General features: G+C 35.3%; 1 protein-coding gene across 1 annotated transcript in view; it reads right to left on the bottom strand.

The window, feature by feature from the left end:
• Nucleotides 1–16,980, bottom strand: part of LOC139721560 (protein Obscurin-like) — a 164,539-nt gene that overhangs the window by 26,365 nt on the left and 121,194 nt on the right. The window contains exons 15-19 of the mRNA XM_071632880.1: nt 6,825–6,963; nt 5,248–5,447; nt 2,788–2,940; nt 2,148–2,193; nt 683–760 (exon numbers count right to left, since the gene is read on the bottom strand). Coding sequence (XP_071488981.1) covers nt 683–760; nt 2,148–2,193; nt 2,788–2,940; nt 5,248–5,447; nt 6,825–6,963 — 616 coding nt within the window. The remainder of the gene's footprint in view (nt 1–682; nt 761–2,147; nt 2,194–2,787; nt 2,941–5,247; nt 5,448–6,824; nt 6,964–16,980) is intronic.

The raw sequence follows: 16,980 nt of genomic DNA on the forward strand, positions 1-16,980 counted from the left end.
AAGAGTCAGCCTGAAAAGAAGGAGTAAAATTTTCCAAGCACAACAATTCAACATTTGATCAAAATTCAGTAAAAATTAAGGAAGACATGACATTTTTAAGCTATTCTAATTTTTCACAGAACAGTTCTTGAATGGTCAATATGAATATGCAAAGAGTGAAGTAATGATGTTATCCCCTCCCAAATTGCCTTATAGTTTATACATAGCATATTTTGAAATTTCCAGTTTTTCATTCATTTGCAATGATGCCCCAGTCTCAAATTCTGATATATTTGACTGATCATTATTTTGAAGTTATTCAAACTGGAAGAACATCATGTTTTACATTTTTATGACAGAAATTTGAATTTTCTTCATTTTTTTTACATATCTGCAGAAAATTGTGACATGATGACATCATCAGATCAGCTTACTCATTTGCATATTCATGTCAACTGTTCAGGAACTGTTATGCGAAATTTAGCAAATCTTTTTAATTTCATAACATCTGTGTTTCTTAAATGAATTGTAAAGTTTTGCTTGTCATACATTATATTTTACTATGTTAAACGATTGTGTTACAGAGACTATCTTCTGAGATCCCCATAGACTTAGTACACAGGCCACCAGGTTCCCGTAGGGAACGGGTTAGTGTCCATTGCACTGTGCTCATGAAAGGTTTCCTTGGAAACCATTAACTCACCCTCCACTTTCTTCTGGAGTTGAATGTCCTTAGCCTGTCCAGACTGATCTTGGCTCCCAGGTCCTGACGCTCATCAAACTGACAGGAAGTAATGTAAAGAGCAAAATACCCCAAAAATCAGCTCATTACACAGTGCCAGACATTAACTTTTTCTTTAACTTGCCCTTAGGGCAAGTAAAAAAATGAATTTCCACATTTTTTACTCACCCAAAAGAAAACTGGACCAGGCCCTTAAAGAGCAATGTATTAATAGACTTGAGGAACTTTTGATTTTTATATTCAGGTTAAAATTTTACTTGCCCAATTGGGCAAGCCACTTGCCCAATATACAATATTGCTTGCCCCATGGCATATGAAACATATCTGAAAGTGATCCAATGGCAATATTCAGATAGACTTGCTTTAAAGTTACTTTCTCTGTGTAAAGATGACGATGAAGTGTACATGCTGGTATATTTCCCAGTTGATAGGACATTTTTCTGACCACTAATTTTTCACTTTGTGGTCTTCTCACGGTCTTATCATGACGATTGCAAAACAAAAACGAAAACAAAAATTACACAAATCTTCTGAAGAAAGTGTGCCTTCTCAATAAACTTTTTTTTAAAAGATATTGCTTGAAAAGAGATCATATCTCTCAGAAAAAAGAAGGCGTAACTTAACTGGTATTCCAAGAATTTGCTTTTCTGCTCCTTGATTTAAAAATTTGAGCCTTTCAATTTGTCATTTTATTGTGTCTTATCCGAGAGATGATGAGAACTGATAACATGAAATCAGAGCTCTAATACAAGTAGTCATTTGATACTGCAATGTTAGCGTGCTGCATGGTGTACATATCATGTGACATCATAAACTGTAGTAGTCTCTCATCCAGCAAAGCTAAACAGAAACTTTAAAAATTAAAAACTTTCAAACAGATTGCCCAATATTCCTCAAACTTTCACAAATGTGTTCTACTAATAATGCATGCATCCACTCAATTCACACATAAAATGTATATTTGGGTGAACTTGTCCTTTAACTTGATTTCAACTGACTTAAAACATCAAGACATGATACACCATAGAATATGAGAAGCCAGTAAATGGCAAATTTACATCTTACTGAAAATTTCAGCTGGCTAATCTATTTATCACCATTTGACCAGGAATGTGCTAAATTGCAACAAGCAATAAACCTTCATCTTTCAAGCCTTATGTGAGAACTGGTATATGAATTAAAGCAATGACACACCTAGCAATACTGTTCACATCCAATTAAAACCTGGAAATAATATTAGAGTCGACCATTTCATTTTAAGTCTGATATTACCAAACAAACACACCAGGATTTATACACAAAGACTAGTGAAAATAACTTCAGTGGTTTATACTGGAAGTCAAATGACTTCTCTCACTATCCTTATGTGCTTTTTAATGATATACATGTACCTTATACTTAATTAGACTTATTACAAGAGACCTACCTTCAACCAGGGATGTTCCAAGCACTCTCGTAAACTAGGCCGTTTCCTAGCGATGTGCAAAAGTGAGGAAAAAAGACAAGAAGATACAGTGTATGGTGAGATTCCATTGTTTTTCTCTATACCACAAGGAGTCTTCAAGAGCACGGTGCAAAGCAAGTCTGTATGAATTATGAAGCAAGACACTTATCTAATCACTACAGTAACACAGCACACCTGAGCTGTCTAGGTAAACTTACAGATTAGCTATCATATTACACAACCAGCATTTCTCTCTTGTGCATGGATACAATGGCCAACTTTGCCCTATGCTATAAGATATTTATGAGAGAAAGCGATGTAAGAATATTAACTCTTTATGTGCCATGGTGAAAACCCCCTGTGTGCCACATTATTTTGAGACACCAATGTAGTCATATGATGTATGAATATAGAGCATTCGGACATGCATAAACATTATATGGATATATGAATATGTAATTTCTTGAAACAATGCTGAAACTATCATTTCAATATGCGACATATCCATGCAACATATCAAAAATAAGCGTTCAGGCACATAAAAACATTGTATATCCATAAAATCATGTATCAAATTGAGATTTCTCTAGTCTGAAAGTGGGATATTAAAGACACTACTTACTCATCATTCATCTCAAACATGAGCCAGATGAAATCCTGGGCCTCATCGGAGATGTCGTCCCATACCTCATCATCGAAGTCCCACTGACCACCTCGGACATTCAGCAGCGTCTGGCGGTCATCTTCCCCAGCAAACGGTGAGATTCCACTTAGTCTGTAGGCATTGGAGGTCAAGGGAATGAGGAATTACTAGGGGGTCATAATATAAACCTGTGAAGCGAATGCTTAACCCATAGATGCCGATCTACGGAATAATCCGTAGCAGAAGTGGCTTGGAGGATGATGTTTATCATAACCTGTAATTCTGACCTGACATCCCACAGTCCTTTGCCTTACTTTCTGTCTCTATTGTTTAGATTGGTATTCACTTTTGAGGTTTACAGCTGAAAGAATAAGTCTACATCTATGTGAGATCGAACACTGGGTACGCATACGTAATTTACTGTAGTCCAATCCATAGAGGGTAAATGAATTACACCACACTTAAAGTCTGCAGCTACATGTTGTATCTATCAGATTTCAAACAATATTTCTTCATATTTGTAAGCATTACACCCTAAGAGTTATATACCATAGGAAAGTTTACGGTATGAAGATATCTAATTGACAATAGTTTTTTTTTACTGCATGAAGAAAATAGTTTTCATATAAAAGTAGTTTCTTTTGAATAAGTGTTATGATCATTCATAAATTTGTAAATCATACATAATGTTCATATCATATGACATCACATGATGCTGATTTACATTTTATATTAAAGGCCATTACTTTCTCTTTCAATAGACATATAGTTTTCCTTTTTTTTTTCTTTTTTGCTCATTTAAAGTGTCGGTGACATCACCTTGGAATTTGAGACAGCACAGTTCAGCAAACATGCATGAAATAGCCTCCAGCACCAACAGCTTATAAACTGCACTACACCACAGGCAGATATTGCTAATTCATTGAATTTTTTTCACTATTGTAAAAAACAAAAGGAAGAGATGTAGATACACGCTTTATAAAAATTATAAATAGATACACCATAAAATATCATTTGCCAACAGATAGATATTTAGACGTGACAGATAGCCACACAGATGACAAATAGTCATATATAGGTTGACAGATAGAGAGAGAGAGAGAGATCTAGAGATAAATTCAGAGACAGAGATGGAGAGAAACAGATAGAGAGATAGATAGATAGATAGATAGATAGATAGATAGATAGAAAGATAGATAGATAGATAGAGATAGAGAGATAGATAGATAGATAGATAGATAGATAGATAGATAGATAAAAAGAGATAGAGAGATAGATAGATGGATAGATAGGTAGATAGATAGATAGATAGATAGATAGACAGATATATAGATAGATAGATAGATAGAGAGATAGATAGATAGATAGATAGACAGATAGAGAGATAGATAGATAGATAGATAGACAGATAGATAGATAGATAGATAGATAGACAGATAGATAGATAGATAGATAGATAGAGATAGATAAATAGAGATAGATAGATAGATAGATAGATGGATAGATAGGTAGATGGATAGATAGGTAGATAGATAGATAGATAGATAGATAGATAGATATAGATAGATGGATAGATAGGTAGATAGAAATATAGATAGACAGATAGATAGATTGGTAGATAGATAGATAGATAGACAGAGATAGATAGACAGATAGATAGATAGATAGATAGATGGATAGATAGATAGAGAGAGAGAGATAGAGAGATAGATAGATAGTTAGAGAGAAAGAAAGAAACAGATAGAGAGATAGATGGATAGAAAGATACCAAGCTACAAAGATAACATAAAGAAAGAAAAGAACATAGACCCACATATGGTAGGCAGAGAGACAAAGGGACATATAGGTGAGTACAGGTGAATATAGAGACAATTAGGGTGAATAAATTGTGAGGCAATCACAAAGGAGGGGGTACAATTGACATATATCTATATTCTAATTTAGAAAAAGACAGATCTCTGAAATGGAAGCTATAAAGAGGAGACAAGTAAGAAATTTTGAAGGGCAACAGAAGAGATGAGAAGAAATAAAAACCTCATACAAGATTGGTATCTGTGCACAGTCAATGAAACCTACTGCAATACATAACTAAATTAATCATATACACTGCTGTGTATGACTAACATGCAAAGTTTAAGAATACTTTGGTTAGAAAAAAGTAATGTGAAAGAAAATGGCTACATTTTATCCAAAATGGATGATTTCTAATAAACAGTATAATGATTCAAACATTTTCCTCACAGGGAACATATTAATTTTGAATGAGATTTGAAAAAAAAAAAATGTCAATTGAGCCAACATATTACACTGAACCCCCAAAAGCTAATTAACCCATTGAGGATGGTTTGATTTTGTTACAATATGCACTTCCCATAGACACCTGCCCGAGTATATTCGGGACTGGTCCTCAACGGGTTAACGGCAAATGAGGTTACTTACAAAATGTAAGCAATGACTCCAACACCCCAGACATCAGCAGCAGTGGAGACTGGCTGCTTGTTGACCACCTCGGGAGCCACAAACTCTGGGGTGCCAAACTTACAGCGAACCTCCTCTCCTTCCTTCAGCACTGCAGCCAGACCAAAATCAATCAGTTTGATGTCATCAGATTCTGGTGTTACCAGCAGGATGTTTTCAGGCTGAAAACAAATGAAAGCAGAATAAAAACTTGATCACAAGTCTGCAGCAAAGTCTCCTGGATTTCCAAGACTCTTTGAATGACTGAAACTTAAGACATCAGGCATGGTTTTAGAAGAGCATGTCCACTCTAATCTTTCTACATCAGCTGTTGCAGTCTGTGCATGAAAAGGGTGTAATATGACATTAAAAGAAAATCAATTTGTACATTCAGACCACCACAGGTCATACCACTAATCAAGGACATTGATTCAATTGTTTTAATTGAGAAAAGGATTATAGGTGTTTGTTCAAAGTGAAAAAAATAAGCTGCCTATTCATTTGTTCACTGGCAGTTTCAACATATCCCTTGACAATTAGCAAAAAGAAAGAGAAGGAAAAATAACAGATCTTGATAATCAGCAGACTAAACAAGTTCTCAGGTTACTACGGAAACCCCTGTACTCTTTGAAAACTGACCACCACTGACCATCACAGTCTAGTGACCCTAGGAATTGAGAGACACAAATCTACAATGTAGAGGCTATCTTTGGCTCTATGAGGTTAGCTATCATGGTTACAATGCAACAATTAATAAAACAACAGTCCAGGAAACAAGATATATATATGGGAAATCACTTTGTCTGATGGAATAAAAGGAAGGAAGAAAGACCTGGATTGTTGATGCTTTTGAATTACACTGAAAGTGAAACTGGTTACAAAACTGGTATTACACACTCATGTATTGAGCAAGAGCATGATACTTTTAAAGATATAACAATAGCGATGCCACATACGTTAATATTCTGGTATCCTGATGTGTACAGTAAAAAAAATAAATATTGACCATAACTGAACCTGCAGCAAAATGTTACAGCACTACAAAACTGTTGAAAGGTGAAGTGTTTGTAAAGAAACAAAAAGTGTTTTCATATGGCTGCTGAGAAATAAAGTATATAAAGCAATAGCTTTAGTATGGAGGTTTGAGCTAAATGATATATTGTGAAAATCATTACAATTTAATTATCAACTTGTCTCTAAGTAAGATGTTACATGGGACAGTGAAGTAGCTGCTCTGATTGACCGACTAAAATATAACATATATAAAAACTATTAAAAAATGATATCCTATATGCAAAAATGTAATTTGAAAAAGAAATTTTGTTTACTTTCATGTCTGAAAAACAAATTTTCTATTAAACAGAGGGTAAATTAACATGGTATATTCTACTTCGAATCTTCGGAAGAGTTATGTATATATCGACATGAAATTCCCTGAAGAGTAATGACATTCATTGTTTAAAATGGAAAAAAAAAATATAATTTGATTTGAAATCTTTGCCAGATTATATAATCTTTGATTATCATAATCAATGAAAATTGCAGTGCAAATTGGCAACCTTAAGATCTAAGTGGACGATATTCCTGTCGTGCATGTAGATGAGTCCATCCATGATCTGTTTGAGGAAGGCAACAGCCTCACTCTCTGAGAAGGAGTCCCGAGTGACGATCCTTTCAAACAGTTCTCCTCCTGTTACACTGGTCACTCAATGGTCAAGGAAAGCTACAGTATGATACTCATTCAAGATTTGGACACTTACCATTATTCATGGACTGGTCAATATTTCCATTTTTTCTTCAAGGCAAAATACGGAACGTAAGTTTTACCTCATGCAATGGAGTATAGATTTAAAATCCCCCCAAATGATATTTATATATATTTATCTCCCTCCTCTCTATCTAGCTACATATATCTTTACATAAAAAAATGAGATAAAGAGAGACAGAAAGATAAAGAGATAGATCATCATGTGGAGATACAATCGCTGTCAAATTCATGATACCAATGCTGAGATGGTGTGAAAAAATTATTTTGATAGAATTTTTTTTTGGATTGATTTACTGATGTTTTAGGTAACTTCACTGATTTTATAACATACATGGGAAGCGTAGGCCTACACAACACACAAAGTCAGACTCCACTGGAACACAACATGTATATTCTAGAGAATGCCCATGTTGTACATACCTTCAAATATATTCTTGCACTACATAAAATTACTAATGAGTATTCCACTTACATCATAAAGGCCACATTGGATCCAGAAAAACCATTTCACTCTTTGAGGGTGAGCTGATTTTCCTATAACACACATTTTCCATAGACACCTGCCCAAGAATACTCATGACTAGTCTTAAACGGCTTGATTGTTTGAATGTTACTTTGTGTATGTGAGGTTTGTGTATGTGTATATGTGCGTATGTACAGTACATGTATGTGAAAATGGGTGCATGTGTTTGTTTGATTGTGTTACAATGAAGGAATGTAAGCTTCTGCATAGTTACCATGACTACAAGTAAATTGCTACAAGTATCTATCATATAAAACAGACAAAGATGGTATCACAGATATCAATGATACTGTGTAATGACATAAAAAATTATGCCATATGAAGTCCATACCAGGTTAAAATATTGTAAGGAAAGTTTAAAGGCAATCAATGCGATTAACTAAAGTCAGAATAAAGGAACAGCGAGCACTGATATAATCTATTTCTGTGTACGAGGTCAATTATATAATATCAAAATCATTTCATTTATCACTATTTTATTGAGGTCAGTACACAGAATTTTCAAGCTTTCAGCACAATTTGTTTCTCCTATAAACTTTGTCAGAAGAAAAATAGAGAAATGTTACCCTGAACTGCTTTTCTTGATGAACAAGTAAGTACTGAATCAATGTCAGAAAGAATATACACAAACAAAATTTGAGTGATATCGTAACTCTTTATGTGCCATGGTGTAAACCCCCTGTGTGCCACATTATTCTGTGACAGCAATGTAGTCATGTTTTTGAGGAAACATTCTGCTTTTCAAATCTATGTAAGTTCAACAGATTTTCGTTACCCTGGACATGTAATGAGCAAAGTTGTAACGAAAATTCCAAGCTTTACTTTGATGTAAATTGTATGACAAATCTACAATCGCTTTTCTTTTAAATGACCAGTTCCTACATTATTGTAGAGGCATGACTTTTGCAAACTCAACAGTGCTTGAAACTTAGAATTTACCTGCAAATCCAGTAGGGAACACCCCTTTGATAGTCAATCACCACATAACATGCTATAGCTACATGTGACAGGAATGGAATCGCGAGAAACGCTTTCATCATACCGAGGCATTTGGCTATTTATCGATCAGTTTGGGCGGCTTTGGGCGTTTGAGCAGAATATGCGAAGTTGGCACGCCGTCGACTGAGTCGGCGTGCGAACGTGGCACATAAAGAGTTAATAGTGGTAGCAGAGCGGAGAGCTGATCTCTGTCACCATGGTGAAGTCAGTATATGCTAATCAAGAACTTGTGCTTCTCAGAAAATGACTACTTGACCCTCGATCACTCCACAAAACAAATATTTTGTTCTTAGCAACCACACAGCTAACAATGGTTAGGCGTTGCTAGGATTGTAGAAGGACTTCAAAAGCATGACACCACTTATTCAAAAGGAGAATCCTGCATTAAAGGGATAGTACACTGGTGATTTGTGATCTTAAAGGCATAATTTACCATTTGCAGATGAAACAAAAACTCAGCATTAGTGCTTTAGAATAGTTCTAAAATGTGAGTTAGGGATAGAAACAACCACTGTGAAAATTTGAATTAGTAAAATCGATGTTGTTAAATATACAAAGTATTGTTAAATATACAAAATGTGAACAAAAGTTATAATAAAAATGTGTCTGGAATAGACCGTCTACAGGTCTACAGTTATGGTTTATTGAGAAAAATACTGACATCTCCTTATAAACAGGCTTTATTGCAAAAATTTTATATGGGAGGGTGTTTTGTGGTACAACAGACCTACACATATGCATGAAAGGCGATAACTTGAACATTTTTCAAATCACCTCTCCCACAGGTAAACTGGATCTTCAAAGCAATATATTCCTTTTTGCAAACATCATGAAATTTTGCATGGCTGAAGAATAATGTCTCCCACTATTGAGTATGATATCTTACGGTATTACACCTCAGTTTTTGTAAAAGAAATTAAAAACTAACCCCTTGTCACTTGAGAATAAGCTTCCCTTTTGTACCTAGAATAACAGTTGGCATATTTTCAGGGTCCAAATGAATTCACTGGAAATCTGTCTTGCATATTACATACAAAAGTATGTTGTTTCCTCATCCGTCATAAAGACATTTCCAGTTTAATCATTCTGAGGTCTGAATTGTCTATACCTCTACAATGTACCAGCTTATGAAATGAATCTAATTTTCAGGGTTGGAATAAAGGGACACATAAATTTTAGATTTGTATTTGAAGAGTTTGTTTGCAAAAACCAATAAGTCCATATTTGTCAAATGGAGATATTTTGCAAACAAACTCTTCATTTACAATTCAGCCACAATCTGTATTCTTAATGGAGTTGTTTATTTTCAGGGTTGGAAAAGGGACACATAAATTTTAGATATGTATATACAATTCAGCCACAATCTTTATTCTTAATGGGGTTGTTTGTTACATACTGTACAAAATATCTAACCTGTCCTACGTGTAGATTAGTCAATTTGCCATTACTCCGTGTAGACTGCTACATTATTGAAGAGTGTCCTAGCTTGCCTATACACCTGTACATGTTCAACACAAGATCATCTTTATATTTCTACACCTGAGCATCATTACATAAAGGTCATAGAGAGTGCATATAACTCTGGAATGGCATACAATGTACACTTTTAATAGATGGCTTTGTATGAATCAATGCCTTTATATTCCGTTACTTTTCAGGTGGCTTCTTAGAAAAAAAAAATTTGCCAAGCATGTACTGCATTAAAACACAAACAAAACAAACACAAACACTCCTACTACTTTCGATACACTCAACTCTAATGAATATAATAGGACCAAGAGTGAGGCCTAAAATTAGGAAGTATTCGACTTTCATATAATATTCAGCTCACTTTTCATATTTTGGTCCTAGCATATACCTGAAAAAAATTAGACTTCCACGATATTGACTGTGCATCACACGATACAAGGAGAGGGTGAAGAACCAGAAATGTAATTCTAAAAATAATGGAATTACACTGATGAAATACATAACTTACATGTCAAAATCTTGATAATCCATCCATTATTGGCACGACACATTTTCCCAAATAGATAGTCCTGTTAATCTCAGTCTTACAGTAGACACACACACACACAGGAAACTGGAAACCAATACTGATATAGTCTTTTCAACAACTGGTGCATATATTCAACCAGACATCACTAACACAGCTACTGACTGAAACCAATTCTGACTCGACTCCTGTAGACTGGTAGTAATAGGGATCAAAGATTAGCAGTGTATACACACACTACCCACACAGTCACACATCCCTATTTAATGTATTAGCCAATCACTGGTGAGACCAAAACTATCAAAGCTTAGTCTATCATCCTAGACCTCATTAAGACTTCTACTACAATTGTCAGCCAGCAAGTTAGCCTCATGTAGATTTAAAGCCAATAAAATGAGAACTGTGGGGGTGTTCCATTACTATTTAGTTTATGCATTTTATATAGACTGTGCATGACCCCTACATAAAAACCAAAAAATGTTTTTAACAGGAAAGAACTGTTGACTAGTATGAAGTCATGATGAGGAAAACAATACCCTCCTCAGCCCTTCCATATCAGGCTCCTGTCTACCGGTCTTTAACCCCATTGTCAACACTGTGGTATTGACTGATGATCAGACCCCAAATACTTGTGTTGTTCCTGTGAATCATAGGGACGAAAGTCAACCCTCCCTGGGACCACAGCCACACCGAGGTGTTTCTACAGCAATATATCAATACATTGACAGGTATTATATATCTATGGTTGACCACAAAAATATTTTATGCTACTGACAAGGACTGGTACAAACATGAGTATAGCTCACAAATTACTCTGTAGCAAGTGTTTGAGATAAAGGCAGACTCTGGAAAAATAAAGTCATGGGACTATCTAAAAACATTCAAAGACATGTAAAACATTCTGATGGCTAATGGCACACAAACTAATTACCTATTCTTTCTCTTTTGCACATTATAAGAATGAATGGAACAGTTCAAGTCTATTCTGTAATTCTTTTTTTATTATTCAACAGACTGCATTCTGCAGTTTCATATCACTGTGCAGGGAATAATTTATGTTGTATATAATATGTGATGTATTACAGAAAAGAATCCTTTCAATCCAACCTACATGTATGAGAAAACTTCATATAGTCCCTCTTAAATTGGTGTCTTTCAGTTAAAAAATAAAATGCATTTAAATACTTTGGCAATAATCATTCAGGCATGCTACTGATATCTCAGTGAAGGAACATCATGAGAGGAATATGTGTACAATGTCAAATTGAATTTCATACCACCTTAGAATGTGGCCCTATGACTAACATTCATCTCATTGCATGCAGAACCTGGTGGATCATGTAACAAAGTCAATATGATATATATGGAGATTTCATAACCTAGTAGGGAACAAGTGAATGCTGGAGGGCATTTCATGAAGGAACTTGTCGGATAAAATATCTGACAAGTCAATTATATCCGACAAGTTTTGAAAAATTCTTTTGTCCGATTGGCTGATTTCTCTGAACTTGTCGGATATAATTGACTTGTCGGACATTTTATCCGACAAGTTCCTTCATGAAATGCCCCCCCCCCCCCCCCTGGTGTAAGGTAAACCAGGGCAATCAGACAGAGAGGTGACAGACAAAGAAAAAAAAACAAGAACAAAACAAACAAACCCAAGAGGGGTTTCTGATTGCAAGAAAACTTGTTAGTAATCATGTTTCTGCAACACATCTTTCAACATGAATAAGACTCTTGGACACTGAAATGGGTCTCCTAATGACCAAGAACGTCCCATACAATGATTGAGTAATAAACTCCATGATTTGTCAATCAAAGGCACCACATTTCATAAGGCCGGGTAAACGGAAGACTACATACAAAAAATATGTATGCATCATAGGGGAAGTGAATACATGAGGTAAAACAAGCTCCACCTCCCCAGCAGTATTCACAAAAAGGAGTTACCAGTTAATGCGAATATGTGCAAATCAATTTAATTTGCAACCATTTTCACACATGGCCAAACAATTAAAACCAGAAAAAAACAACAACACTTGGCTGCAAAACTCCATCAGCACTTTGAATCTCCAGACTGTGCATGCCTAAACAATGACCAGAGCACTGGGCACCCAAGTTTGTGGACCTATTGCCCTAAGTTGCATAATGGGATGAAAAAACTTTTGATGATTTCTTTGCATGCCATTCACACATGCAGCACAAATTACTGTGAGAGTTTCAAAAAGAAAATAAAGCAAGACCAACATTTCATTGAAGTGTTTATTGCAAGAGCTAATTATTATTTTTTTTTGTGCCCACACATACAAGAATCAGTACTTCTAGCATCACATAAAAAAAAACAAACATTTTCAATTACAATTTGTAAATTTCCAGTGTGTGTGAACAGGAACTCTATTGTGTTTCAGGGGTCCAAACATTCCCATCAGTCCTGAGGTATACTTTGGATCACAAATCGAAACATGTTCACAAATGACTTATAAAATGTCTTTGCATAAAAGTGATACCTGTTTGCTTCCAGATTTCTTTGAAAAACGCTTTAAATCATGTTCATCAATGAGCTATTTCTTAAGTATGAGACTAGTCTGACAATGGCGACAGAACAGATCAAAGTTTAGATCAAAGATTAGCCTGATAAAGTGAGTAAAGTCTGATCTACATTCTGCTTGCGGTAATGTTATACGCTAAAACAAATTGTTCTCCCTCAAAGCAAACTAATTATACTCCTCTTCTATCAGGAGACAAAACTGGTGATAAGGTAGAAATCATGAATAAAAAAGAATAAAACTGTTGGGTAGATATGGTAGAAGGTTGGGCTATTTGTTGTTGTTTTTTTCTTTTGTTCTTCAGCAAACTTGGACAAGTTTAACCACATCGGATGTACATATTAGTTGATAATGTATCACACTGTGGCAAAAAGAGGAAACAGAATGTATGGAATATCATCTGTGCTATGGAGCATTACGCATGATTTGTCCACTCAGACATTGATGAACCAATGAAGGACCACAATGTTTTCAGACTAGCCATTGAATGCTACTGAACATGCACCTGTAGGTCTATCCTGCATCACTCGGGGCAAGCCTTTCATACTCGGGGCAAGCGTCTATGGGAAATGTGTGTTGTAGCAAAATCAAACCATCCTCAACTGGTTAATTGAAGTTATCCTTTACCTGCTTTAGAAGAAAATTATCAAATTGCACATAAGCCTACTGTGGTATACAGCTCTTCCTATGTCATTTTATGGAAAGCAGTGTTATCATGGGCAGTATGCTACATGATGTACATGTATGTCTCATGTCTTTCTTGTTATTGTTATGTAAGTCCATGTTCACATCCCCATCAAAGCCAACATTCATATGATGTCTCTTTCCACGTCTCTGTTCTTGTCTCAATCCCAATCTGAGTCTGTTTTGGTATCTTCGTATATCCTAATTTTTTGTATTACTGCATATCTAACATTAATTCATGTTATAAGGTACACTTGCCACAGTTCTACTACTTCTGAAGATGTGCATATGAAGAGTTTGTTCGCAAAAACCGATAAGTCCATTTTTGAAGATTTTGAAGTATGGTCTCTGTCATAAAGTACAAAATAATCCCTTTTAAATGATACATTGGTCACTACATATAAAGGTACATTTTTTCAAGTTATGGTCAAAAGAAACAAAAAATTTCTCATCATTCTCTTTATTTTTCTCGACCTTTAATCGCAAATATCTCCATTTGGCAAATATGGACTTATCGGTTTTTGCAAACAAACTCTTTGTATAGCAAGTTCAAAATGATTGCATTGCCATTGTGTATGCTATTTGTAGAAAATGAATGCCATAGAAATGAACCAGGAACTGAACTGTATATAATAGCAAGCATCCCTGCTGAACTTGCAGCCCATATAAACTTCAAAATTCAAAGAGGTAGACTATGATATAAAGTAGATTTGTGGATGTAGAAAGATCAGGTAGCAAAATGCAATACTTCAAGGATGAGTGATGGCATTATTATGTGTAATAAAAAATTCAGCTAGGTTTAACTCTTTCAGAGCCACGGATGATACGTTTAAATACACGTTTTCTATTAGGATCTTATGCTGGTAGGTTTGAGAGGGTTATAGAAGACTATACTGTCTCATGACGCAATCATGAAGCTATTGCATTAGATGTGGGTACCAGTATATTGTGATATTACATGTGCCAAGAAGCTAGGTCACTGTGTGGGGGTACCATTCTCTTTATACATTAACCCCTTAAAGACCAGTACTGAGTGTGTGTAGGCAGGTGTCTATGGGAAATACATGTCATAGCAAAATCAGCTCCTTCTCAAAGGGTTAAAAGTATCTGGCTACATCTAAGTAGACTATTGCAGTAAGTAATTCAAAGAGTATACTCAGCAAAAGTAATTATATGTTACTTAATTTCATAATTATGTTTGAAATGGAAGTCTATATTTTCTTTTTGGTGAAATTACATTCTACACACTTTCAAAACCGTGCATTGATCTTGCAGCCTATAAGTTGTAGATTTCCTATACCTCATGAAATATCTAACCTGTTGAGGACGAGTCCCGAGTATATTTGGGCAGGTGTCTAGGGGAAATGCATGTTGTAGCAAAATCATTCCGGGCTCAACGAGTAAATTGTTACCTTTGTCTGCATTATTTTTTGTTATGTGTACAGACTAATATCTGGATTTTAACTTGTTCACGATTACCGTAAAACGGGGTGAATAGGGACAAATTTAAAGTTCTTATGATTGTATTTTTTTTCATGCAGCCCAGAGACTCAATCTTATGTGGGGATTTTATGTCCACCTAAAATACCTTTAATTTGGTATTGTGAAAAAAAATAAATATTTGGGGGAAAAGTATGTTTTTTGATAAAATGACGCTGTCCCTATTGACCCCAAATTTGGGGTCAACAGGGACAACACTATTTTTTATCCAAAAAAAGCTGCTTGGAGGCATTTTTTTTTCAATCCATCCAATGAATTGGATTAAGGGAACAACTACAGAGTTTAAAAATGATATACAAACATTTAAGAGCAATCTATTCCATTGATAAATCAATCTTTAACAAAAATTGCAACAGCCCAACAAAATGAGCTGATATAAAAAAATGTGACCCATCAGGTCAAAGGTTAAGATTGAAAAGTAAGTCAAAACTTTACTAATCCATTGAATTGCACTCAAATATTAACCCACTTCTTCTTCTAGTGGCAAATCATGATGTACAATCTTATTCATACACTCTAAATTCAGTGTAACTTGACTCTTATGATGTCGGGGATATTTTGGGAGTTCTTACAGTAATTATAAGCTGGCACCTATAGTATGGGTCTGACCCAAACAGATGTGTTATTGGCATTAAAACATGCAGAAGACAGAGAAAAGGGTCATGAAATACAAGTGGAAAAGTCCTAGCCTGTCTTAGGCAGTGAAAAAAATTCCCAAGAGGGTGGGTGGGGCCGGGGTTCCCAGACCCTTCCTCCCCAAGTTAGGGTTAAGACAGCAAAGTTCACTCTCATCTATGTATACGAAAGTGAAGCCACATATCCAAAGATCTTATTGCTCTCTTGTCAAGAGATTTAGAATAAAAATTCACACTTTTGGAAATAGCTGGACATAACAAACATTTCAGAGCAATTTATGACATTGTAATAGTTAATCGCACAAAAAATTTAAAGGGCCAATCAAACGACACCATGGTGTTCCTATTCACCCCAGTCTAACTGATGTTTTGCCCAAGAGAAGAAAAAATGTGCTGTCACAAATTCCTGTAGGAATAATTATTTCATATTTAAAGGTGTGTTGTAGGACCTAATAGGCTAGATTCATGAACATTTTCAGTGAATTTCATTAATCAATGGCCACAGGAGCAGAAAAGTTTTGACCGCCCTGATTTTTTTGTGATTTTTTGAAAACTTTTTATTTGGACCTCCTGTACCCTTTAAAAAATTTTTCACATCAGGAGGACCACTTTCTGGACACTGTTGGATGGTCCTTCCATCCTGTGATAAAAGTAAGAAAAAAAGTTCAAGCAAATATGAAACATGCACATTCAAAAAACTTTTCCCGGTTTTGTCCCTATTCGCCTCGCCGTCCCTATTCACCCCGTTTTACGGTACGTTAATAACTATGTCAATATGATCATTATCTATGATGAAATGATAAGCTAAACAATTTTCCAATCTCAGACAATTAAGAAATAATCCCAAACTGAATATTGAATCATGGACATTTCAGAAGCAATACATGGAAACCCTAACTAATACCATGAACATGTGACTGATTTTAGAATTGGCATGAAATCCATCAATAAGGAGAGCCTAGAGGGTCAATACAGAAATTAAATATTTGCTCTCATGTCAGCCACAATAAGTCATTCTCATTGACATATTCCAGACAACCAGCACCCATTACCATCACTCACCA

Source organism: Diadema antillarum, unplaced genomic scaffold (genome assembly GCF_040938485.1).
Source record: "Diadema antillarum isolate AM-2024a unplaced genomic scaffold, OU_Dant_1.0 scf00000013, whole genome shotgun sequence".
NCBI classification, from domain to species: Eukaryota; Metazoa; Echinodermata; class Echinoidea; order Diadematoida; family Diadematidae; genus Diadema; species Diadema antillarum.